Below are 25,971 nucleotides of genomic sequence, written 5' to 3' on the forward strand. Positions count from 1 at the left end.
TATGTATTTGATTTTTTTTTTTTTAAGGATTTGAAAGGATTTCTTTAGTTAAAAATATATAAATCTAAATATATTGTTTTAGCTGAGATTTGAATTTTTTTTATAATAAATCATATCAACTTCTCTAAAATAATTAAAATCATATAAAAACTAAAATCACTTAAAACATTTGTTTGAAATTTTGAATACACCTTCCCCCTTAGTTTTGGAGGGTAATGCATTTGATTCAATCATTTACTTAAAGTTTTAAACTATATTCCAAATTAAATTATTTCCAAATGATTTTAAGCTTTTCCATTTCTTGAACTTTTAATTATAAATAGACTAAACCAATAGTCCGTGACAAACAAAAAAAATTGTATAAGTTCTTTTATCTTCTTGTTGTTAATATAATTTAGAAATTATAGTCTTTGGTCATCGTTTACTTATATACTAGATGATCACATCAATTTTTTTTTTCTTTTGAAAAAGTAAATTGTAATTGTTGGAAGGAGGAATCAAACCTCAGACCATAAGGTTAAAAGTCACACATCAATTTATTTTCTTAATCAACTCCATGTTGAACTAGATTAGTACATTTTTCAGTCAAAAATTTTAACATTACAATGAATCAATACTAAGTGATGATGCTGGTCGGTGTTCCTCCTTTCAGGATGATTATTGTTTGGTATGGATGGTTAAATCTGACTATCATAATTGAATATCAAAGCTAAATGTCTAATTATGGATAACATATCTCTCATCACTTTATACACTATTTATTTGTTTTTCTCTGTTGAATTTCATATTATATTGATGCGAAAAATCATTTTCTCGTACTTTATAACGATGGTTTCTTTTATGCCTATATGAGTCGTTGAGTCTTCACCGACAAATACATTCCATCAAAATGCCATTCGATGATGGATCAGCTCTCAACAAAAGTAAGTGATTGACATGTATGTTCAAGATTTGTCTCCTAGTTTCTTATTCTTTCTTTATTTTATTTTCCGTGATGATCAATCATGGTCTTTAGAAGAACTTGATGAAGTTCGAAAATCAGAGGACTCTAAATGAAATAAAACGTAGCAATTTATCTAAGATTTAGAGGAATAACAAATTTAAGTCTTATATTCTCTCTATCATTTTTAATACTTCTATTATTTGCAACAGGAATTTGTTTCTTGAAAATTTTATTAGCCAAAAACATCATCAAATTATCACTAATACCAACAAAACACAAATGACATAACAAAAAACCAAAATTATAATATAATAACACAAAATAAATAACAAGCATCAAAATCGCAAACAAAACATTGCACGTACATAATCACAAGAAAATACAAAACATCAAAATCATAATTCTAAATAAATTTTACACACAAGCACATCGTTTAGAACACAATTCCTTACATAAGCATATATATATAAGTCACGCGCACAAACACATAAAGAGAAGTCTCAAAACATATTTTCTAACAAAAGCTCACACAAACATAATGCTCAACATATTACTAAAACAGATGTAATATCGAAATTTCTTGAATTATTCATTTTCTAGTGGTGACTGCTTCTTCTCTATTTTTCTTTGGATTTTTCCTAGTTGATTTTGTAATTTTATTTATTTACAATATTTAATTGTTAGTTTCTCTATTCATGACTTTCGAATTTTTAGTGTAATGAATCAGTTGTAACTTGTAATTTAACAAATATAAATGAAGTTTCACGAATGTACCTACCTATCTCTCTGTTTTTATTATATACGATTCTTGTCTTTTAAGCTGATAGTTAAAAATTAATTTATTTAACTATGAATGCGTTATGGCCGAAATCCAATCAGTATGGGCCGTATCAAAACAGGCCCACGCAAAAGTCACGACCTAATTTTGGTTTACTGAGTTTTTCTACTTTAGCCGAAGCCCAAAACCACTCATAATTACCATATTATCGAGTAATATTTTCACTGGACTTCTAGGATAAATCTGAACATATTTGTTTTCTGGTTGGATCATTGAAACCAATGAAAAATTTCGTGTCAAGGCACAAAATAAAGACTTTATTTTAAATCCGAAACATACGATATAATTCATAGACTTGGAGATTAATCATCCAAGAAAAAGCTAGCAAACATCATAAACCAAATAAGAGTGTGTTTCTTGGTTCATGTTTTGTTCGAGAAAACACTAATAAAGAAAGACGAACTTAGAAGTTGAAGGAACTCGAATTCCTCCTGCACTCGAACAGCGAATCCATGAAGAAGTGGCATTTTCTTAGATTGTTCCCTTCAACATTCAAACACTGCAATATCATCAAGAAATCAAATACATTAAACAAAGAATTTTGTAAATGATCCAACAATTAATTAAGAAAGACTCCATCAAAAAAGATTATACGTATAGTAATACTAAAAATGATGGGTTTTTGTGAGTCTTACGTCTTGAAATGCATTTTAGCTGATACCGCATGTTTCAGTATAGTCCTTGAATTTATCGTTATCATCCTCGGCAGAAACAATAGCAACTTCTTTAACCTTTTCAGCTGGTACTACTATTTCTTGTCTAACGGTACGAGGACCAAAAATGGCTTCAAAAAATCTGTGTCCCATCATATTTCCAATCCCCCAATTAAAACCTAGTTTTCCCCAAGAAATCAACTAATTAAATTGAAAACAAATAGATCAAATGCAAAAGATAATTCACTTTTATTTAATTTATTAAGACTATACCATCAGCAATGGATGATGACCCAAAGACTCCAGAGTTGGATACAACATGAGTATCTTTTTCAGGAGGAGGTACTTTCTCATCTTCAGTTTTAGCTGAAGATAAAGTAAGCATTAGAGATCATATATAATATTTTGGTTTTCTTCAATGTGACTGAGCAAGTGTTTTGTTTTACCAAGCTTAGGAGACGACTTCTTAGATGACCATTTAGACCATTTTTTTCCAGTTGAATACGATCTACGTCCTGCAATCACAAGGGTAATCGAATTACTTAAGACAAATAACTAGCTACTGTATTAGGATTCAACAGGAATTAGGGTTATGAATTACTTAAGATGAAATAGAACGATTTGAGGAAAGGATATAATAAAAAAAATTATTTGATTGGTTCTTCTGATAGAAAAAAAAAAAGATCCGTTTTCTTTGACCGTATTGTTCGTTTAGCCACTTAAAAGTTCCCTTTTTTCTTAAACTTTTTGGATAAGATCACATTATACACATTACACCACATATATATACTCTACTTAGTTTTAACCTAAGGCTTATAAACCATTAAACCCATTAATAGAAATGGGCCTAATAAGTTTACTGATCCAAAAGTCTTTTAAACAAAATATGAGTCTCTCTCTCTCCCTCACGCTTCTTCTTCTCTTCTTCACTTCTTCTCTTCTTCACCTTCGTGACTCTCTCTTCTCAATCTTCAGCTCTTGTTTGCCAATTTGGTGATTAATCGAAAATCTGATTTCCAACACTCCCTCTCAAATCTTTCGATTAATTCCCAAATATGGAACTAGAGTTTTGTTCTCCATCTCCTTTTGATTTCTTCTCTTGATTTCCTCTTCCATTTGAGGAGCCCTTTTCACGATTTCTGCATAACTTACGGGTAAGTTTTCTTTCTCCCTCATCATCTTAATCTTCTTCATTTGTTCCTCAGTTTCTATCAAATTCACCAATTTCCATGGTTGAGTGATGTTCTCGATTTTTCTCTGTTTTTCCCTGATTTCGGTTGATTGATTCCCCTTTCTTTCGTGTAGGTTTGCTTCCTCTACATGAACTTGTGTGAAATCTTCGTTCTTTGGTTTCTGCCTATTAGGATTTTGAATCACTTCAAGCTTTCTTCTGAGTTCTTCAAAACGCTTTGTCCCCAATGGTTAAGTATATCTGCAATTTGTTCATCACCGCTGCAGTATCTCAGATTGATGACTCCTTCTTTTTCTGCTTCCCGAACCACATGATATCTTATTTGAATGTGTTTGGTTCTTTTGTGTTGAACAGGATTTTTTCCAATGGCAATGGCTGATGTGTTGTCACAGTAGATTGGTACTGCCTTGGTAGTATCAACTGTCATCTCCCCCAACAGTCTTCTTAACCACACTGTGTGATTTGTAGCAGCGCTCAACGCCATGTACTTTGCTTCTGCAGTTGATTGGGCAATTGTGTCTTGTTTTTGTGTTTGCCATGTAAACATGGCGCTGCCCAAAGTGAAACACATTCCTGTGGTGCTTCTCATATCCTCCTTGCATCCTGTCCAGTCTGAGTCTGAGAAACCAACCAGCTCCACATGTGTTGTCTCTCTGAAATTCAGTCCATAGTCTATGGTTCCCTATATGTACCTTAACACCCTCTTAGCTTCTTGTAAATGTTGTTGTCTTGGTTTAGACATGCTTCTAGACAAATACGATGCAGCAAATGCAAGGTCTGGTCTTCTAGCAGCAAGGTACAATAGTCCTCCTACCATACTTCGATACACTCTAGGGTTTGGAAGTTCTTCTCCTTCTTCGAGACCCTTGGTTTGGGGCAGCAGGGGTGTCCCAACACTTTTGCAGTTTTTCATTCCAAATTTTTCTAGCAGTTGTTGTGCATATTTTCTCTGACTTAGGAACACTCCCTCTTTTGTGTAGGTGATCTCAAATCCAAGGAAATACTTGAGTTTTCCCAAGTCAGTCATCTCAAAGGTGTTCTTCAATCCCTCTTTGAATTGCATGATCATGATCTCATTGCTCCCAGTGATAATGAGATCATCTACATAGAGGCTAATTATCATGACTTCACCTTCACACTCCAGAGTGTACATTGCTGCATCATAGTCACTTCTCTTACATCCTTGTGACATAAAATATGCATCGATTTTGCTGTGCCAAGCCCTTGGTGCCTGTTTTAAGCCATATAAGGCCTTCTTTAACTTGTAAACCATATGTTCTGCTCCCTCTACCTCAAAACCGGGTGGTTGTTCAACATAAACTTCCTCTGTGATTTCTCCATTTAAGAAGGCAGATTTGACATCCATTTGATGCAACTTCCATTTATTTTGTGCAGCCACATTTATAAGAATCCTGATGGTGTCGTGTCTAGACACTGGAGCAAAGGTTTCTCCATAATCCTCTCCGTAGGTTTGTGTGAATCCACGAGCAACTAGTCTTGCCTTTAGTTTTTGTATTTTACCATGCTCATCAGTCTTTATCTTGTATATCCACTTGACAGATATCACTTTCCTGTCTGCAGGTCTCTCCACTAAGTCCCAAGTTTCATTCTTGTTGATGTTGGTAATTTCTTCATCCATAGAATCTCTCCAATCTTGATCAACTATGGCCTCTTCAAAAATGGCAGGTTCTTCCCAAGTGAGGTAGCAAGTTTCCTCAGTCTGGTTTGCTTCATTTTCTTCTCTTTCTGATTCTCGATAAACATCACTTAGCATTTTAACCTTGTGTATAATTCTGGATGAACTCCCAACCTCAGATACTCCTTCACTCAACTGAAATGGTATGGGACTTATGGAATGTCGACCCAGCTCTGTGTGAGTTCTAGTTTATGGATTTGTGTCATCTCTGGCATGTGCTTCATTGCTTGGCTTTGGTATGGTATTAGATGCCATCTCAGGTTGCTTCTCACATTCTTCTTTAGTTTTCCAATTCCAGCTTTTATGTTCTTCAAAGACAACATCTCTTGACACTTCTATTTTCTTGGTACTAAGCACATAAACTCTATAACCTTTACTCACACTACTGTAGCCCATGAAAATTCCTTTCTCTGATCTATCATCAAGTTTTCTTCTCTTTGCCGCAGGAATCCATACATGGCATATGCAACCAAACACTCTAAGGTGATTGACCGAAGGCTTATGTCCGCTCCAGACTTCAAGTGGGGTCATTTGGTGAAGGGCTCTGGTAGGTAGTCTGTTTTGAAGATATGCAGCTGTGAATGTTGCTTCAGCCCAAAATTCATTCGGCATTCCCTTATCTTTTAACATGCTTCTTGCCATATCCATCAAGGTTCTGTTTTTGCGTTCTGCAACCCCGTTTTGCTGAGGTGAGTATGCTACCGTGAATTGTCTCTCAATTCCATTCTCTTCTAAGAACCTTGTAAATTGTTCTGACTTGAACTCTCCTCCTCTATCTGATCTTATCTTCTTTATCCTTCTACCTGTTTGTGTTTCTACCAGATTTTTGAACCTTTTGAAAGTTGTAAAAGTATATGATTTCAGCCTGAGAAAGTACACCCACACCATGTGAGAGTAGTCCTCTGTGAATGTAAGTATGTACATGCTGCCATTGCATGATGGTGTTTGCATTGGTCCACAAACATCTGTGTGGATTAGACCTAGAAATTCATCATGCTTGGTTTCTGACACCTTTGGAAATTGATCTCTGCATTGTTTACCTTTGACACAAGCCTCACAAGTATCTTGAATAACTTTGAATTTTGGTAATCCTTTGACCATCTGATTTGCTTGTAGGCTTTGTAGGTTGTGCAGACCTGAGTGACCCAATCTTTTGTGCCATAATTCGGAGTTGTTCTCCTTCATGGCCACCCTCGCACTCTCTGTAGCCAATTGCATCCGTAGCAGGTAGGCCTTTCGTACCATTTCTACTTCTGCTATCTTATCTCCCCTTTGGTTAGAGATTATGCACTTGGTTCCCACAAATAAAACTTGATATCCATTTCTTACCATCTGAGGTACACTTAACAAGTTTTTAGCTATTCCTGGAACCAGAAACACATCTTTAATTACTCTCACACCCTTCTTGGTCATCACCTCAACGTTTCCTTTCCCTGTGGTCACCAATCTAGCACCATTTCCAATTCTAATAGGTACTTCAAAAGATTTATCTATGGTTGTAAATAGCCTTTCTTCTCTAGTCATATGATTGGTTGCTCCACTATCTATCAACCACACCTCATCACTGTTTGTTTGCTCTACAGTGTACGCAGCATCAAACAAGCCAGCCTCCTCTTCTTCTGGTTGTTCTTGGGATTGCCTTGCTTGATGTTGTTTGGTTCGACAATCTTTCACAAGGTGTCCAGGTCTTCCACAAGCAAAGCACCCTCTTCTTGGTCTGAATTGCTTGGAGAAGAACTGAGTCTCGTACCTGCACTTCAGGTAACATTCTTCTTTACAGTGATTATTCTTGTTGCAAAGTTTGCAGTGCTTTCTTTCCTTCCCCATCGAACTTAGACAGTATTCCATTCTTGTGCAGATTCTTCAAGCTCTAGGAACACCAAGATCTGATAGCTCTGATACCATGTTCGTTTAGCCACTTAAAAGTTCCCTTTTTTCTTAAACTTTTTGGATAAGATCACATTTTACACATTACACCACATATATATACTCTACTTAGTTTTAACCTAAGGCTTATAAACCATTAAACCCATTAATAGAAATGGGCCTAATAAGTTTACTGATCCAAAAGTCTTTTAAACAAAATATGAGTCTCTCTCTCTCCCTCACGCTTCTTCTTCTCTTCTTCACTTCTTCTCTTCTTCACCTTCGTGACTCTCTCTTCTCAATCTTCAGCTCTTGTTTGCCAATTTGGTGATTAATCGAAGATCTGATTTCCAACACGTATTAGTGGGACTCTCTGGTTTTAAAAATCTCAGTTCAATCAAATGCAAAAGAGGGAGGTAGATTTAAACACAAGGGGCACAGATTCTTATCAAAACGAAGCGAAATTGTTAATAGCCAAAAAAAACAAAAACAAAAACAAAAGAAAAAAATTGCAAAAGGAAGAAGCAAAATCAAGAACAAATTTGGAAACGTAGTGAATACGAAGATTTACCACCGAAGTTTCTGCGACCCATTGTGAATCTGTAGAAATGATAGGGATTTTGGGGAAATGTGGGCTTTTCTTATATAGGTCTCTTGTGCTTTTCTTATATAGGTTTCGGAGAGGTTGTTTCATAAATCACGCATTTAAAAATAACCAATAATATCAACTAACCAAGGGATAAGAAAAAGGCTTGCATGTTCCTTTTTTTTAATAAAAAAAATGTATTATAAAATTTATAATTCTAGTTTTTTCCTAATATTTACTTTTTGTCAGGGTTTTTTCCTAATCCCTTTTTATTAATTGTAAATTTTAATTAATTAGTCTCCACCACTTTTGCTAAATATAATAATGTATTAATATATAGTATACTAGTGATTATATCGCTCTCTACGAGAGGATTTGTTTACGTTTACTTGCATCAAAACTATAGAGTAAGATTGTAAAATTTTGTTTTTATTTGTAGTTGATTGTTTTTTTCATAGTTATACTTTCTTAATTACATTTTTTGTTGTGGTTATTTAGTATATTGTATATATATATATATATATATATATTTTAGATGTGTTTAAAATTTGGTTTCATAGTTTTTTTGGGTAGAAGAGAGGAGACTGAATCTCCCTTTATTAATTCAAACTTAAAATTACAAACAAACCTGTCCGAAAGAATTGACGCAACACCATTCGGAACAGTATCAAATGAATGAAAACCTAACTGCAATGAAAAGGTGTAGTTTGCTAATCCGTCAGCAAGACGATTAGTCTCCCTATATGCATGAGTAATCCGGACAATCCAGTCCCGTAAAATTAAGCCATGACACAGACATATTAAGAACGATAGCGGATGAACCTTGCTAGTTTGGTTTCATAGTTTATTGTTTGTTTTGTTTTTCCATAATTTTATATTTTATATTATAGTTTGTTAATATCTGTCTTTTTTTTTTTGGGTTATTCGTACAAAAAGTTTGTTTGATTTTGGAATGCGTAATAGTTGTAGTATTGATTGCATTGATGTAGAATTTTTTTTTCTTGAGTTAGACCATTGTAGTCCTACATATTAGACAATTGTTTTTTGCATACAACTGTGTGATTATACATTCATGGTGATAGTCATTTATGTATGTTGAACACACACTTTTATATTAATTGAGTAATATATGTTTGTTTTTAAAAATTGAAATCACAATATATGCAAGAAAAATACACCTTTTTATTGGAACGAAAAAATTTCTTTTTCTATTTTTCTTTTTTTTTCTATTTTTTTTTCTTTTTTTTGTTGCAGAGAAAAGCTTGTTGCGGAAGGAAAAAATTTGCCACGTCAGCAGCAGTACGATCACGAAGGCAATTTAGGTTTGCCTCCACGCTAGGGTTTTTAGGGCCGCCGCCACCGGCTGGCGTCATGACGGAGCCAGTTAACGTTGTGCTGCCACCGGAGGATAGCTCCTCTTCTCAGTCTAAACAACCATCCTATGCCTCGGTGGTGCACAAGCGTCCTTCTCTCAAAAAAACATGATTTCAAAGTCAACCTAATTGATGGAGTCCCTATGATTGCAGTTCCAGAAGCCGTCCTACAAGACTTGGTCCCTCTCTGGGAGGATTTTCTCGTTGGTAGATTTACATCTACTGCTCCTCATGTCGCTAAGATCCACGTTATTGTCAACAAGATCTGGCCATTGGGGGACAAAACTGTTAAGATCGATGTGTATGAAAATAATGCCAAGTCTGTCCGTTTCGTATTCGTGATCCTCTCATGCGCGCCAGAGTTTTGCGGCGAGGAATGTGGAATATTGCGGGTCTCCCTATGATTTTAGCAAAATGGTCTCCAATACCGGAAGAAGCTCAGCCTGAAGTTACTTCCATGCATCTTTGGGTTACTTTAAAAAACGTTCCTCACTCTTTGTACTCCTGGAAGGGCCTTGGTTTTCTCACTAGTCCAATTGGTCAACCTATTCGACTACATCGGGAAACGGAACTCTGTCGTCATTTTGAAGAAGCAAAGGTGTTTGTTGAGGTTGACTTGACAAAACCTCTACCGAAATCTTTCTGTTTTCAGCTTAACCAACACTCTGCTGCTACTGTTGACTTTAGTTATACATGGCTTCCCCCACGTTGTTCACGGTGTAGTAAGTGGGGTCACACTGAGGAGGTGTGTGTGATGAAACAAGGGTCCCCTGCTCTTGGCAGTGATACTGCAGTTGAAGTTGAGGAAGGTGAGTTGCTCACTGGCACGGCTCTGCCTGTTGCCCCTGTCGTTAATTCACCGATCAAAACGAGTGCCCCAGTGCCTGATGACCCTGATAAGGAAGGATGATCTACGGTGTCTCCTGGTAAAGGTAGTCGCAGTGGTGACAAACCTCGTGGTTCAGCAGGATCTCAAGAGGTCCTACATTCTCCGTCCCGCTACGCTGTGTTAGGGGATAATGTTGACGAGTTGCTTGGGCAGAAGGATGTAGGCGACAACAGTGCTCTTCCTACCAAGTCGACGCTGGACCTTAACCTTCAAGCTGATGCGTCTAGTATACAGAGGAGTTTAACTGGTGATGAGTCTCAACGACCTATAACTAGACAATTGGCTCAAAAAGGTTATTCGGAGTCTCTTTCTCTCAAAGCTAAGCCCCCCCCCCCCCTTAGCAACTCGAGTAGAAGACACTCCTCCAAACGCCATTAATGTCTGGGTTCTTTTGGAATGTGCGCGGGTTCAATATATCAAAAAAACATTCCAACGTCCGAGACTGGCTTCACTCTGCAAACCTGCAGTTTGGTTGCTTGCTAGAAACGCGAGTTCAGGAGTGTAATGCCCCTTGGATTACATCTTCTGTCTTTAGAGATTGGTCTTATATGACAAACTATGAGTTCAATAGACTGGAAAGAATTTGGGTTGTCTGGAAAAATAACCTTAGGGTGTCTCCGGTGTTTAATAGTGGTCAGCTGATCACTTGTTCGATCTTGTTGGATGGTGCAGTGGAGGAGTTTTTTGTTTCCTTTGTTTATGCCTCTAATTTAGAGGAGGAGCGGAAGGAGTTATGGGAAGATTTAAAATCACATCATGATTCGCCATTGTTACGTAACAAGCCTTGGCTCATCATGGGAGATTTTAATGAAATTTTGGATGGTGAGGAACACTCAAATTTTGAGAGTTCACCTCTCCGTCTAGTGGGGATGCGAGACTTTCAAGATACAATTGCTTATTGTTCCTTGATTGACATGAGTTATCAGTTATCATGGACCTTTGTTCACTTGGAGTAATAGACGTGAGGAGGACCCCATATGTAAGAAGCTGGATAGGACTTTAGTGAATGAGGTATGGGCTCGTACGTTTCCGGAAGCCTATAGTGTGTTTGAATCTGGAGGGTGCTCTGACCATCTGCGGTGCCGCTTCCAGTTAGGAGCTTCCGTACAGCGGTCTCGTGGACCATTTAAGTTTTCTAATGTGGTTGCTTCTATGCCGGATTTTTTGCCCACAGTCAAAACCTACTGGGATGACACGAGACCACTCTTTCACTCAACCTCATCTCTGTTTCGTTTCGCAAAAAAGTTAAAGGGGTTGAAGCCCATCCTACGAACATTGAGTCGAAATAGCCTTAGTAATCTTTCCACTTGAGTTACTGCAGCCTATACAGACCTATGCACTAAGCAGTTGGCCACTCATATTGTACCATCCTCTATAGCCATGGAGGAGGAAGTAGCAGCTTTTGAGCATTGGAACCAGGTTTCTGATATTGAGGAGAAACTCTTGAAGCAGAGATCCAAACTTCACTGGCTGCAAAGTCGGTGATAAGAATAATAAATATTTTCACCATTCCATTGAAGCTAGGCTTGCGGTGAATGCTATGAGGGAGATCAAATGTTAGGATGGTTCTACTGCCACCACTCAGAAGGAAATTAAAGCCAAAGCTGTTCGATTTTTCAGTGATTTCTTATCTCATAAGCTAGCAAACTTTGTAGGTCCAACAGCTGAACAAACTGAGCAATTTGTTGACTATCGTTGCTCTGTTTTGGAGCAAGCTCTATTGGTCCACCCTGTTTCAGCGGATGAGATACGTGATGTGGTGTTTAAGATGCCGAATAACAAAGAGCCGAGACCCGATGGATTCTCAGCTGAGTTCTTCAAACAAACTTGGCCTATTACTGGCAAGGATTTCACGATGGCTGTTCAGTCCTTCTTCTTGAAGGGCTTCCTGCCTAAAGGCGTGAACACCACCATACTTGCTCTACTTCCAAAAAAGACTGATGCCTTGGAGATGAAAGATTACCGTCCCATTTCATGCTGCAATGTAATGTATAAGGTAATATCGAAACTTTTGGCTAACCGACTAAAGAGAATTCTACCCTCCTCTATAGCCCCGAATCAATCAGCTTTCATTAAGGACAGACTAATGTTGGAGAATGTGTTGTTAGCCATTGAGCTAGTTAAAGATTACCATAAAGAATCTATCAGTAGTCGTTGTGCAGTGAAAATTGATATCTCAAAAGCTTTTGACTCAGTACAGTGGCCGTTTCTTCTTCTTGTCCATAAAGCTATGGATTTACCGGCTAAGCTTCTACACTAGATTGAACTCTGCATATGAACGGCTTCTTTCTCTGTTCAAGTGAATGGTGAGCTAGGGGGTTTCTTTCGCAGTACGAGAGGTCTCCGGCAAGGCTGCTCGCTGCCGCCGTATCTCTTGGTCATTTGCATGAACTTTCTCACTCGTATGATTGATAAAGCGGCAGTGGATCGTCAATTTGGCTACCACCCTCAATGTCGCAAGATGCAACTCACACACTTGTGTTTTGCAGATGACATTTTGGTCTTCTCAGACGGGACAGCACAGCCTATAGGGAGTATCCTGAAGATATTTGCTGACTTTTCCGTTTGCTTCGGGTTAACTATCAGTTTGGAAAAGTCAACCATCTTTATGGCAGGCATCTCCCAGCAGAACCGCAGTGCAATTCTCAGTCAGTTCCCTTTTACCCCAGGTGCCCTCCCAGTCAGATATCTAGGACTCCCTCTGCTCACTAAGCGAATGTCAAGAAATGACTATCTCCCTTTGATAGAGAGAATACGTTCTCGAATCTCCTCCTGGACGAGTAGGTTCTTATCTTTTGCGGGAAGGCTCCAGCTCATTAAATCAATGCTTACAAGTCTCACAAGTCTCTGGCTCTCTGCTTTCCGGTTACCAAAACAGTGCATCGCTGAGATTGAAAGTCTTTTCTCGGCTTTCCTTTGGTCTCGTCCAGCTCTTAATCCTAGAAAAGTGAAGGTAGCTTGGTCTGAAGTTTGTAAGCCACGAAAAGAAGGAGGCCTCGGTGTTCGGTTGCTCTCTGAATCAAACACTGTTAGCCTTTTAAAACTTATTTGGAGGTTGCTATCGGCAAAGGACTCTCTATGGGTTACTTGGTCTCGCATTGCTCTCCTTCGGGGCAAGACCTTGTGGTCAGTTAAGGGTACGACTTGCTCAGGTTCATGGATATGGCGAAAACTCCTGAAATACAGAGATAAAGCCATGTTTTTTCACAAAAAGGAAGTGCGATCAGGCACGGAAACTTCATTCTGGTATGATGTTTGGTCCCCTCTCGGGAGGCTCATTGATCTACTAGGTCCTCGTGGTAAAATTGGTATGGGGATACCTCTGAATGGCACGGTTGCCACAGCCCTTGCCAACCATAGTCGACGACAACATCGGACTCCTACACTCCTTCAGGTAGAGGATACGATGGACTCTCTTCGTTTAACTACGGGTAATGATGTTTCCCTTTGGCAAACAAAGTCGGGTGTGTTTAAGTCACACTTTTCTTCGCGTGATACTTGGCATTTGGTCCGGCAGACACACCCGGTCTGTACGTGGTATAAAGTGGTCTGGTTCCAATACGCTACCCCCAAATACTCTTTCCTCACCTGGCTTGCAATTCGTAACCGTTTAGCAACAGGGGATAGAATGCTAAAATGGAATGGCTCTGCAAATGGAACATGTGTGTTTTGTGCGTCGTCTATTGAAACATGAGACCACTTGTTCTTCTCCTGCCCGTACTCCTCCCAGGTTTGGTCAGCTCTTACGGAAAGGATTCTCGGAAGCCGATTCACAGTAAGCTGGGACTCACTCCTCACCATACTTGTTACTTCAGCTCCACGTCTTCACATCTTTGTGCTGCGATACACTTTTCAGCTCACCATTCACAGTTTTTGGACCGAACGGAACCGCCGCCGCCATGGAGACCCTGTGACACCGCCCTGTTCTCTCACCGCCATGATTGATAAACATGTCCAGAACCGTCTGAACACTATAACAAGTATTCCGGCTTATACTGATGACCTCCAGTTTTGGTTTCAACACCATAGTTACTAGTTTTTTGAATTTCTAGCAACACTTTTCTAAAATTTCAGCTTGACGATGCGTTTATTGTAACACCGTCTTTTTGTTGAATATAATTTTACATTCATACAAAAAAAAAAAAAAACTTTCAATAAAAGTATGTTTCGTACTTTCGTTCTCTAATCCCTTTAATAGTTTTAAGGTCTTGGGTTGATATACAGTGTATGACCTGTTTCTGTTGTTTATTATTCCAGAATTAATAAAATCATATGTTGTGAACAATCTCATTAAGTGTCTTAATATTGATTCCAGCTTACCGGTTCTTAGATTTCTGCGAAAGACACTTTAGATGAATCTTTGAATTACTACCATGCTAACTAATTACTTGTATTGAGGGTATATTTTTTCTAACTGTGATATAGGCATGAGATTCTATTAACACAACCCACATTTTCATGCCAATTTTAAAACCAAGATGTTAAAATTAAAGTAGGTTACGTTAGGAAGTAATGAACTCTTTTGCCAACGGGTAGCTTACGACAATATATAGCAACTCTAAAGCTGCAAACTAAATAAAGAAAATAACCCAAGGCATCCGGTACAAAAGAAAAAAAAAGGATAATTATGTATAATGTATGGTTTCAAATGTCATGTTGCTGCTACAGGTATTTGTAATTTGAAGAAGCAAAAGATAGAGAAGATTGTGAGATCCAATTAAGGAAAAGATTGTTTTAAAAAAAATGATATGTCAATGGTCTCATCTTACTTCTTATTGTACTATTTATTGTATATTTGTATATAATTTGTAAGATGTAAGTGTAAGTTATGATTAACTAATTCAATTGCACAACACAACGATCGACTTCTTATTGACTCTCTTATTTTACACGTCATCCTCTCAATCTTTACATATTAGTTTGTTCCTCTCATTCTCTGATATAGGAATAAGAGGGTTAAGAAGATGAACACGTGGAGAGTGGAGATTAGAATTTTAAATCAATGGTTGAGATCAGTTGGAACTCAAAGATGTTTAAAGGGAAGCAAAAAGCTGAATTGGATCATTTATGAGATTTGTGTTGAATTTGTTATTTTCTTCTTCTTAGTTTCTTAAATCTGTGACCATGGTGTTGTACTCATCTTGCTGGAGCTGTTTCTTCTATCTATGCTCAAGGTTGTGAGATTTGGATTCTCGTTACATGAACGACGAGTCAATTTGGTGTGTGATTTGAATTTAATCAAGAGTTACAAATTTCTTTATCAAAGGTATCATAGCAAAGACGGTTCTCAGAATCGATGGTGGAAACAATAGCTTACAGCGTCAGACGACTCTCACCGCTTGTCAGAAAATTGAGCTATATCAGAAATATCAGCGACTCTGGAATTGTTATATTATTCATCGGAGCTGATGCAATGTCTTAGATCTGGTATATATTCAAATTGCTCTGGTGTAACTAGACTAGCGAAGCTGGATTGTCCTAGATTTAACGGTGATAAAATCAAAGAGTGGTTGTTCAAAGTTGAACAGTTTTTTGAAATTGATAGAACACTGGATGAATTGAAGATTGGCTTAGCTTCTATTCATTTCGACGACTTTGCAGCTATGTGGCATCAATCAATTACTCAGTCAGTTCTATGGAAGCATGTGATGCACGATTGGGTGACTGATAAACTGTTGTTGCAAGGAAAGTATAATAAGCATGTGGATGATTCAGTTGCAAAACTGAAACAGTTGCAGGAGACTAAAGGAATTGAAGAGTATCATGCTCGTTTTGAGTTAATTAGCAATAGAGTGAGCTTCTCCGAAGATTACTTGGTTGATGTTTACTTGGTAGGACTGAGAACTGATACTCAGATAAATGTTAGAATGTTTCAACCTAAGTCTATTCAGCAATGCTTATTGGTGGGAAGATTATATGAGAAAATTCAAGCTTATCGGGAAAAAGTGATTATCATAAAAGATGATGATGATGATGATTATCTTAAAAGTGCTCAACCTTTAAATATTTCAAGTGAAGTTGGAGAGCCTTCTTTGAGTAACATTCACGTGTCTAATTCCTTACATAAGGATAAGAAATTCTCTGAAAGGAAACAAGCTCATCCCAAGAAGAAGAAGTTACACAATAGCTCTGGTGCTAAATGGAGTGGCAATAGCATTCAGTATAAAGGGATTTTATCATCCAAACCAGAGCCTGTTCATTAAACAGTTCTTATTCCTACTATGGGGAAATCTAAGGATACTATAGTGCAGCCTCACAAAAGAGATTGTAGAGAATCAAAAGATGTACAGGTGGAGAAGGTAGCATCAGAAGAAACCGGAGTTATAGCTCATATTTCTGTTAATGCAATTTCAGGAGTCTCTGATTACCGAACAATGAGAGTGAAAGGTTCATATGGGAAGCAAGTATTGTATATTCTCATTGACACAGGTTCTACACACAACTTCATGGATACCAAGGTGGCTGAGAAGATGAAATGTGTTTTAAAATCTGCAAGTATTGCTCAAGTATCAATAACAGATGGGAGATTGTTGGGGGTTGATTCTACAATATATAAGTTCCAATGGGAATTTAGAGGCACACCATTTCAGGCTGATCTTTTGGTTCTTCTCTTGGGTGGGTGTGATATGGTGTTAGACAAGTAATGGTTGGATACTTTGGGGTCCATAACTTGTGATTTGAAGAAGTTAGTGATGTAGTTTCATATTGGACATTAAAAAGTTTTTCCTCAAGGTATTAGGAAAGGCTTCATCAGAGACGTGAAGGCCATAAAGCTTAATAAGCTAAGGGAAGATCAACTTCAACTTTTCATGATAGGTGTTCATGAAGTTCCTGCGGATGAACTGATGTTAGTGTGCTCTTTGGAAGTTAGACATCAATCCGACCAAGTAAAGTATGAAGAAGAGCACATGGTTCAGAAAGATCATTCTGTTGGTGGAAAGAAACTGCAGCACGAGCTGGTTGGTGAGAATGATTTTACAGTAGAAGTGGTGGATTGCTATGAGCGATCACCAAGTGTGAAGAAAGAAGAACCAGCTTGTGTGAATCTCAATGAATTAATCTCATTCTCTTAGTTTATCTTTGGTGTGATGGTGATCCATGTTTGGCATAAACGGAAGTCTAAACACCTACAAGCAGCTTTAGAGGGTCGTGATGTATTGCTACTACAACAGTCTCTGCTTGATAATGAGGGGTTCCAGATCAAGCACAAGTGGCCATTTAAACTCTTGCCTTCGATCTTAGAGCTGAAATTATACTTGGACATTCTTGTGCTCGTCCCTAACTATGCACCACAATTTCATAGCTTAAGACTGACCATTCTTATGAGTATGGGGTTGTTTACAAAGATGATAAGCCAACTGCTTCCTTCGGCCTGGAAATGAGTGTACAACACTTGTTCCTTGCAAATCAGGTAGTTCCTTTCTCTACAAAACCTTGAGGTCAAGGTTTCTCAAAGGGGGCAGATTTGATATAGGAATAAGAGCGTTAAGAAGATGAACACATGGAGAGTGGAGATTAGAAGTTTAAATCAATGGCTGAGATCAATTGGAGCTCAAAGACGCTTAAAGGGAAGCAACAAGCTGAATTGGATCATTCATGAGATTTGTGTTGAGTTTGTTATTTTCTTATTCTTAGTTTCTTAAATCTGTGACCATGGTGTTGTACTCATCTTGCTGGAGCTGTTTCTTCTATCTATGCTCAAGCTTGTGAGATTTGGATTCTCGTTTCTTGAACGACTCAGTTTGGTGTGTGATTTGGATTTAATCGAGAATTACAAATTTCTTTCTCATTCTCCGTCATGCTGGAGTCTTTTTCCAGACCCTCTAAATCGTAGCAGTTAGTTGTTTATTATAATTTCATTTATCTTAAAACGATCATGTTTATATAAGGTGAAGACGATTAAAAAAAATATATATATATACTGCATAGTTAAAGTAGAATGTACCTTTAGAGTTAGTCATTATTAGTCATGACATGACTGAGCACAGTAGACTTTGTTGCTTCAAAATCTAGACATCAGTGGGCACCATTATTAAAGATAGGATTCATTTAAATGGTCTAAGCAATACTGAGTAAAACAATTTAAGTTTGAGATTAAATCAAGCAAGGAGTTGTGGAATATAAAAAATTGTTACTATGCATGATTGAGTTGCCTAGAATTTATGCATATCAATATATATATATATATATATATATATATCAATATATATATATATATATACACACACTTAAACAAAAAATCCAAACTTGTTAAAAACTCATAACTACTCAAGTTATAAATATTGTGGATAAATTGAGCTAAAGAGTAAAGTTTATGGAGTTTACCTGGAACATGATGAGTGATGGCTGATATGAAGTCTTTAAAAAAACTTGTTGGAGAAAAATTGAATACAATCACTTCCATGTTAAATTAGACCGTAAACTCGATCCTATAAAATTATTTTTTCTGAACCATGTTAATATTTTCCTCTCAACTGTGCAACACTAAGAAGGTCGTTTGTTAGGTTTTGTACCTCAACATATCTTGTGAGTACTGCAAAGTCAACTGCCCCTTAAGTGAAGAGGTTAATTAGAGAGGTGAGACTATATATTTATGTATGTATTTGGATTCAACAAGTAAAAGACATGGGAAGAGAAAAGAAACATGTACCTTAACTGAAATGTTAGAGAGGTGGACTATATATATAGGACACCAGAAACGCCATGCATATCTTGAAACTATAGGACTGATGATTCAAGATTTTAAAGAAATAAACATTAGAAAGCAATTAGTCTCGAGCCTCTGTTGAGATAATATGGTTAGATGTGGACTTTAGCAAATATTAAACCTTTGATAGATAAAATTATGTATGACACGATTCAAAGGCTACCTACCTAACTCTAAGCCGCCATGAAATATGTGGAAGCTATTTCAGAGTAAAAGCACACACTTTAGTATTTTTAAACTCCAGTTCTCCAAACCCAAACATCAATCTCGATAACTTCTCTCTTCTCAGTTTACAATTGCATAGGCCATCGCTGTACAGAAGAGTTAAAATATTACGATTGAAAGATGACTGTTGAGATGTCGATTTTGTAAGTTGAAAGAAATGCATATGGAGTGTAAAACCCTGGGAAGTGGGAAGATTAAAAGGTAGGTTGATGCAATTTATTGAGTTTGGAGAGGAAATCTTAAGGGTTCGATTAGAGGGAGAGTTGACATGGCATGGCTCTCGTTTAGAGATTGTAATTGTACTATTGTTTATGCCACTTGGCACCCATTAGAAGTAAGCTTTTTTTTTTTTTTTGCTTAGGTGGATAGTTTGAGAAGCCTCAAATTGTCGCTTTTATTAGTAGTACCAGATTTATAATCCGCGCGTTGTGTGGGATTATAATTTTTTATTATTATTAATGCTATCCATTGAATATAATTATAATTGTTTAATATTAAAAATATAAATCTATACATATGTCAAATTTATTTTATTGACTGATATATAACTTATCTTTATCGTTTTAATATTTTTTCAGTATTAAATTTTTCTTTTTTTTCGGTATACACTCGTAATCTCTTGCATCTACTCTCTTTTCACATTCTATTATCTCACTTATAATATATTGATTATGAAAACATATCATAACTATTTTTCATCTTTCTTCGTCTTCCAATACTCTATTGTTTTTATCGCTTGAGTGATCATTACTTACTAATATAGACGTACAAAAATGTTAGAGAATATACCCACCAATTATCGAGAAGTTTCTTTAACAATGTTGTACTACACGTAAATTTTGCTTCCTAAAAAAAAAAAAATTGCTTCCTAGTACTGAATCTTATACTATAAGAAAAGTGAGTATTAATAGCGCGTCATATCCACTATGGTAGGATTCCATAGCGCTCTTACGGACGTTGTGTATACGCCCGTTATAAAAGGTATGACAGTTTTAATAACATTTTTCCGAAACGCTATATTTAAGTCGATTTAACATAGCGGTTTTCTATTGCAATATGTAAGTATATAATAACGCTTTTTTATGCAATATTAAATTTTATAATAGCATTTTTCCTATGCAATATTAAATTATATAATAATGTTTTACAGGTGCAATTTTAAAAGTATAGAATAGCATTTTTATTTTGTTATTAAAACTATTAAAGTATATTGTCATAATGCTATTATTTAGTGGTCTTTTATTCAAAGTTAAAATTGGGAAAATCTGATAAAACACAAATTTTAAATAGTATCAAAATGTATTACAAAAGACCACTCACACAGTAACACAGAAGCAAAAAGGTTGAGGTTCAAAACAACACAAATGTAACAAGTTCTTGCATCACTTTAATTCAATCTTGTCATTAGGCCAAGCAACCGTTGTACCTATAGCATCAGCAACACACTTGATTTCAGAATTTGGTCTCCACACTTTAGCATCTCCATTATTTGACACATCTACCCAAACCTTGCTAGCATTATGACCTAATGGGATGAAGTGCACTCGATCATCTGGGTCAGATGAACAAACACGACCTTCTGCAACAATTTCTCCTGAACCGCTGCAATCGAACAAGATACATTTCTTTTGGGAACTTTTGGTGCTACTAGCGCTTTTACTTGTACCCTGGCGGACAAATTGTCAAATACATCTATCAGATATCTAGTAACGTTTTAAAAATGAAGGAAAAACAGAGTTAAAAGATATTAACATCAGGTGATGATTTTGCTGAAACATCTGGTACTGATGTGTTGGCGTCGAATCCAATCTTATCAAGTGGCCATGCGATGGTCTCATTTAGAACATCACCAAGTACTGCCATATCAATACTTGGCCTCCACAAAAAAGCATCATGATGAATCACCTTGAGAACCTTAACAATTGCAGCATTAGGACCCAGAGTGATATGGTTAACCTTGTCAGTTGGGTCAACTGAACAAATTACACCCTCACCAATAATTTCAGTTCCATTCCAAGCAAAGATGTTGCATTTATCATTTGTTTCATCGGATGCCTAAAGAGTCATTCATATATTAGTTATTATCCATAATGATATGGACGTATAAAATCTGATATACTTCGAGAATTTACCTCAGGCTTATGTCCAGTTGTGGAGATGTTGTCTGAAGCCAAAATTACCCTTTCAGCTGGCCAAGGAATTTCAAGTTCGACAGCTTCAGCAATGGTGTAAAGCTTTTTGGTAGGCCTCCATACAAATGCATCTGGATTTGTAGCAGTGTGAACAATAATAGCCGCCGCATCTAAACCGAGTTGAATACGGCCAATCATATAGTTTGGGTCGGACGAGCAGGATTTCCCGTCCCCCACAACAACTTCTGGCCCGCACCAAGCCAATATCTTACACTTAATTCCTCCTTTGTTTGTGATTGAAACATTAGACTGAGCATCGAACTCTGCACCGGATGGCTAAAAACCAGAATTGGTTAATTAACCATTACCCATTATTGGCCATTATCAAAAAACAAGTGTGAAACTTACCCTTCTTCCAGATAGTAAACAACGAACTTCATTCTGCAATTCTACTATCTTGCCCAGCATTTCAGCTTGTGAAGCCTCAAGCTTCTGAACATGTGTGTCTCTAGCGTTAAGATACTCCATCTTGTTTAGACTAATCCCTCTGCTCGTCCCTCTAACTCTTCCATATTTATATTTCCCTAAAACTTGACTGATAGCGTCTTCTCTTACATTTTCAGTAGTGGTGGAGTCCATTTGACTATCAATTGATCGTATCTTCTCCTGATACAAATATTAGTGAACAATATCAGTTAACCAGTTTATCATGATTCTAAAATAAAAAATTGTTGGCTAACACTCGAAGAACTAGTCTTACAATTGTATCCTGAAATTCTAGCTTCACAGGTCTCCCATCAGAGTGAGTGTGGCCAGCTAACCACACCTTACTTCTTGTCACCTTCCTTGGGTCAGGACTCTTTTTCTTCTATTAAAATTTTAACGAAAGTATGTAACCATTTCGTTTAACACTTTAAAAGTGCAATATACACGAGAAAGGCACACATACCATTTCCATAGATAGACGGAACATGCTCTTACGGCTGGTTGTGTGAGGAATTTGAGACTTCCTTAGGTTTCTGTATTTCTCACTTTTAACCTGCAATATTTAAAAGTTAATTAATCCCATAGCAAGTACAATGAACTACAAGAACAAATTGTAATAAGTACATAACCTTAAAAGCAGGGGAAGTCCTACTCTTCACCCAATTGTTCCAAGATGCTAGAGACTGAATGTTGCTTGGTTTTAACTTAAGCCTCTCAATGCCACTCTTACATTTTTTTTATTTTAGTAACAAGTCTACATTTATAAGCCCTCCAGCTTGCACCCATCTGTTTGAAAACATTGTGTCTTTGCCAACCTTCCTCCAGATTAAACCTTGCCTACACAAATGTACAGAAAGCTTAAACACTGAGATAGGTTAAAATATTGAAATCACATTCAGAATAGCATAAACACTTAGTACCTTAATTTCCTCCCACATAATGTCTTTAGTTGCACAATCAACTGCCCTCCAATCGTCAAATAGTACCGGTACATGCTCCCTCACAAGAGCACCAAGAAACGATGAACGTGTCACTGATCCTAGGCCTGAATCTTCGCCAATAGCTGAGAAATCCACATCTACCTTCTCCATAGGTTCTTTTGCCAATTTATGCATCTTAGTTGGTCCTCGTGTTCTCTTTTTGTTATTTTCAGTCTGTGTCGTTTCCCTCTCTTGTTGCTCAGACTCAGTTTCCTTCTCTGGTTGCTCAGTCTCCGTTTCCGTCTCTGGTTGCTCAGTCTCTGTTTCCTCATTAACTTGTTTGCGCTTGCTATGTCGGACACTAGGCTCAGTTGCTTTCATGTTTCACCCTTCAACAAGAACAGTCATCATTAGTAAAAACCCTATACAATTATTCAGAACTCTACAACACAGAAGCATTGGTTGATATTATTATATTAAAACCCCTTCACATTCATCTCCGACACAAAAACTTTCATCATCAGACGCTTGATTATTCAGGTCATCTTGCTGCACGACTGATACTGATCCACTAACAAATTCCTCTTCTGTCTCCAATTCATGATAAACCTCTAGGTGGCGCCCGCATAACAACATACCAAGATGAAGAATCATCTTCTCTAGAGTAAAAAACTTGCTTTGCTTGTGATGGCATAATGTATGGATCTTGTAGAAAAGATGACTGGTACATATAGAGGTTCACAAGAGTGAAGTTGTCTTCTTCCTTTACACCATACCCTCTGTTTGCCCAACTGCACTTAAATAGTGGAACTTGGAACATGTGATAGTCAAGGATAATGATCTCCTTTACCACTCTGTAGTATACAACCATGTCAGCCATTTGTCTACTATCTCGAGCACTAGATCTACACATATTGAAAGCTTCGTATGTCACTCCACTGTTCTGAGTTATTCGCTTTACGTCGTCTCTATGAAATCGATGGGCGTTAATGACATATCCCTTGTAGCTTTGAGCCGTATGTCGTGGAACAAATGCTAACCATCTAAGCTTGGTTGAATGACCCTCTGAGTTTGTAGGTATCTAAAGATAAAGTTACATTCTTCGTCAGTCAATGATAAATAAAGAGATAGAATTGAAACTGATAATATGATAGTATAATTTGTACAAACCTTTGCTTTTATCCACTTTGCAAACCGGTCAGTATGAAGTTTCCAACAATAAGTCTCATCTCTTGCACATCGTAAATTAGTAGCTTACAATTCTTCAAAAGGCAGTCTGAATCACAAAGATTAACAAGATGTTATTCATAGATTCTTAACTGATCGATGGCAAATTAACAATGTCAAATAGACGTAAACTTACTCAATATAAGGATCCATAATGGTTGTATTCATTAAAACATACCGATGAGCTATGTCTAGCTCTTTAGATGATAGTGTTACTTCCATCGGTTTCTGTAGTGTATGACCTTCGAGGATATGTTCATCACTTTTAACATATTCATTACGGTTGATGGCTTCTTGTATTGGTAGAGTGCTCTTAAGAAACTCTAAACAAAAGGCAAGACATTCTTCAGCCAAATATGCCTTTGTCATACACACTTCTGGCCTAGCAAAATTCCTTACATATGTCTTCAGTGTTTTCATGTACCTACAGGTCAATCCCAAAACATATTTGTCAAATATGTTTACAGATAAAAACAAACTACAATATTATTTAAAAAATAAGAAAGAGTATCTCTCAAACGGATACATCCACCGAAAGTGTACAGGTCCACCCAACCGTGCTTCCCTTCCTAGGTGTAGAGGAAGGTGGAACATGATATAGAATAGTGAAGGAGCGAAAAACCGCTCCATTTGACACATTGTTTCTACAAACTCAGACTCAAGAGTAATAAGCTTTTCTGGATCAATCACACGCTGGCATAACCGGTTGAAATAGTTGCATAAACGAGTAATAGCAACTCTAGGTCCTTTTGGCAGCAATCCTCTCAATGCAATAGGCAATAATTTTTGCATAAGGACGTGATGTTCATTCGACTTCAAACCACGAATAACCAGAGGATCCAGAGAAACACAATTTGCAATATTTGCACAGTACCCATCAGGGCCTCTAAATTTGGCTAACCTCTTGCAAAATCGGATCTTTTCATCCTTAGAGAACCAATAACCTGCTGGTGGCAGGTAAATTTCCTTTCCCTTGGTTTGTGTGTGCAAGTTTCTTCTAATCCCCATCTCTTCCAGGTCTTTCGTTGCCTTCACTCCATCTTTTGATTTAGCACTATTCATCATAATAGACAGTATAGCGTCTGACAAGTTCTTTTCAACATGCATAACATCGATGTTATGGCGAACCGGCAAATCCTGAGACAATAAATCGAGAGGATTAGTTAATTAACAAAGACTAACATAGAGTAATATATTAAATATTTAACTAAGTACTAATACTAACCTTCTAATATGCTAACTCAAAAAATATTGATCGTTTCTTCCACCGCCATTGATCAGAGTCCTCTTCATATTCTTCCTCTGAGCCTACATCATCTTCACATAACTCAGCTTGTTTTCTTTTACTATCCCTACTTAATGGTTTCCCGAAGTCATTCTTGAAATTCTTAATCGCCTCAAATATTTCTGATCCGGTTTGAATTCTTCTTGCAGTCTCCTTCTCAACTATGTTATCAAACCATCCTTTCCTACGCCTGTAAGGATGTCCAGTACTAAACTGTTTCCTATTTCCCAAATACACATGCTTCCTATTAAACTTCAGCCATCTATGTGGTGTATCCTTCCCACAAACATTACAAGCTTGTTTCCCCTTCACTTTACATCCAGACAAAGTCCCTGAAGCTGGATAATCACTGATACTCCACAACAAGATAGCTTTAAGTGTGAACTTCTCTTTCAAATATGCATCGTACACTTCAATACCTTCTTCCCACAAGTCCTTCAATTCATCTACTAATGGTTGTAGATAAACATCAATATTATTGCTTGGTGCAGTTGGCCCAGGGATTAGCATCGTCAACATAATATTCTTAGCCTTCATACACATCACTGGAGACATATTATAATTCACTAAGAACACTGGCCATGTACTATATTTGGTATTTTGAATAGCGAAAGGGTTCATACCATCTGTAGAAATACCTAGTCGAAGGTTCCTAGGTTACGCAGCAAACTCTGACCAGTTGCCATTGACCTGAGCCCAAGTTATCGAGTCCACCGGGTGTCGTATTGTACCATCCTCTGATGCATTGTTGAAATGCCAACACAACTCCTCAGCGATCCTTCTTGATCTAAACATCCTTTGAAATCTTTCCTTGATTGGAAAATATCGAAGGACCTTGGCAGGTATTCCATCCTTCACAGTATCAATCTGTTTATCGATTTCCCATCTTGAAGAACTACATCTTGTACAGGTTTCCATCTTTTCATATTGCTTCCTATAAAGAATGCAATCTT

General features: G+C 37.2%; 2 protein-coding genes and 1 pseudogene across 2 annotated transcripts; 2 read left to right on the forward strand and 1 right to left on the reverse strand.

Moving 5' to 3' along the window:
• Positions 1-9,215: 9,215 nt before the first annotated feature.
• On the forward strand, positions 9,216-10,992 carry LOC147941573 (uncharacterized; annotated as a pseudogene).
• A 1,448-nt stretch (positions 10,993-12,440) lies between these two features.
• LOC147941574 (uncharacterized) lies at positions 12,441-13,730 on the forward strand. The gene has a single exon (XM_087458572.1). It carries the CDS (start codon positions 12,441-12,443, stop codon positions 13,728-13,730), a length of 1,290 nt encoding a protein of 429 aa, XP_087314698.1.
• A 9,374-nt stretch (positions 13,731-23,104) lies between these two features.
• LOC147941575 (uncharacterized) lies at positions 23,105-25,528 on the reverse strand. The gene is made up of 5 exons (XM_087458573.1): positions 25,046-25,528; positions 24,260-24,870; positions 23,912-24,157; positions 23,677-23,737; positions 23,105-23,587 (listed from the first exon to the last, which is right to left on the reverse strand). The coding sequence occupies exons 1-5, from the start codon at positions 25,526-25,528 to the stop codon at positions 23,105-23,107; spliced, it is 1,884 nt and encodes a 627-aa protein (XP_087314699.1).
• Between the last annotated feature and the right edge of the window lie 443 nt (positions 25,529-25,971).

This window comes from Camelina sativa, chromosome 7, assembly GCF_030686135.1.
Source record: "Camelina sativa cultivar CO46 ecotype springtype chromosome 7, ASM3068613v1".
NCBI lineage: Eukaryota > Viridiplantae > Streptophyta > Magnoliopsida > Brassicales > Brassicaceae > Camelina > Camelina sativa.

Bases quoted from the DNA above. Each gene is read 5' to 3' on its own strand.
- LOC147941574 (XM_087458572.1), top strand. From the start codon at position 12,441: ATGATTGATAAAGCGGCAGTGGATCGTCAATTTGGCTACCACCCTCAA.
- LOC147941575 (XM_087458573.1), bottom strand. From the start codon at position 25,528: ATGCTAATCCCTGGGCCAACTGCACCAAGCAATAATATTGATGTTTAT. The intron at 24,871-25,045 runs GTAGGCTCAGAG...TTATTGTCTCAG, and splicing joins CTGAGTTATGTGAAGATGAT to GATTTGCCGGTTCGCCATAA. The intron at 24,158-24,259 runs GTATCCGTTTGA...ATTGACCTGTAG, and splicing joins CCTGTACACTTTCGGTGGAT to GTACATGAAAACACTGAAGA.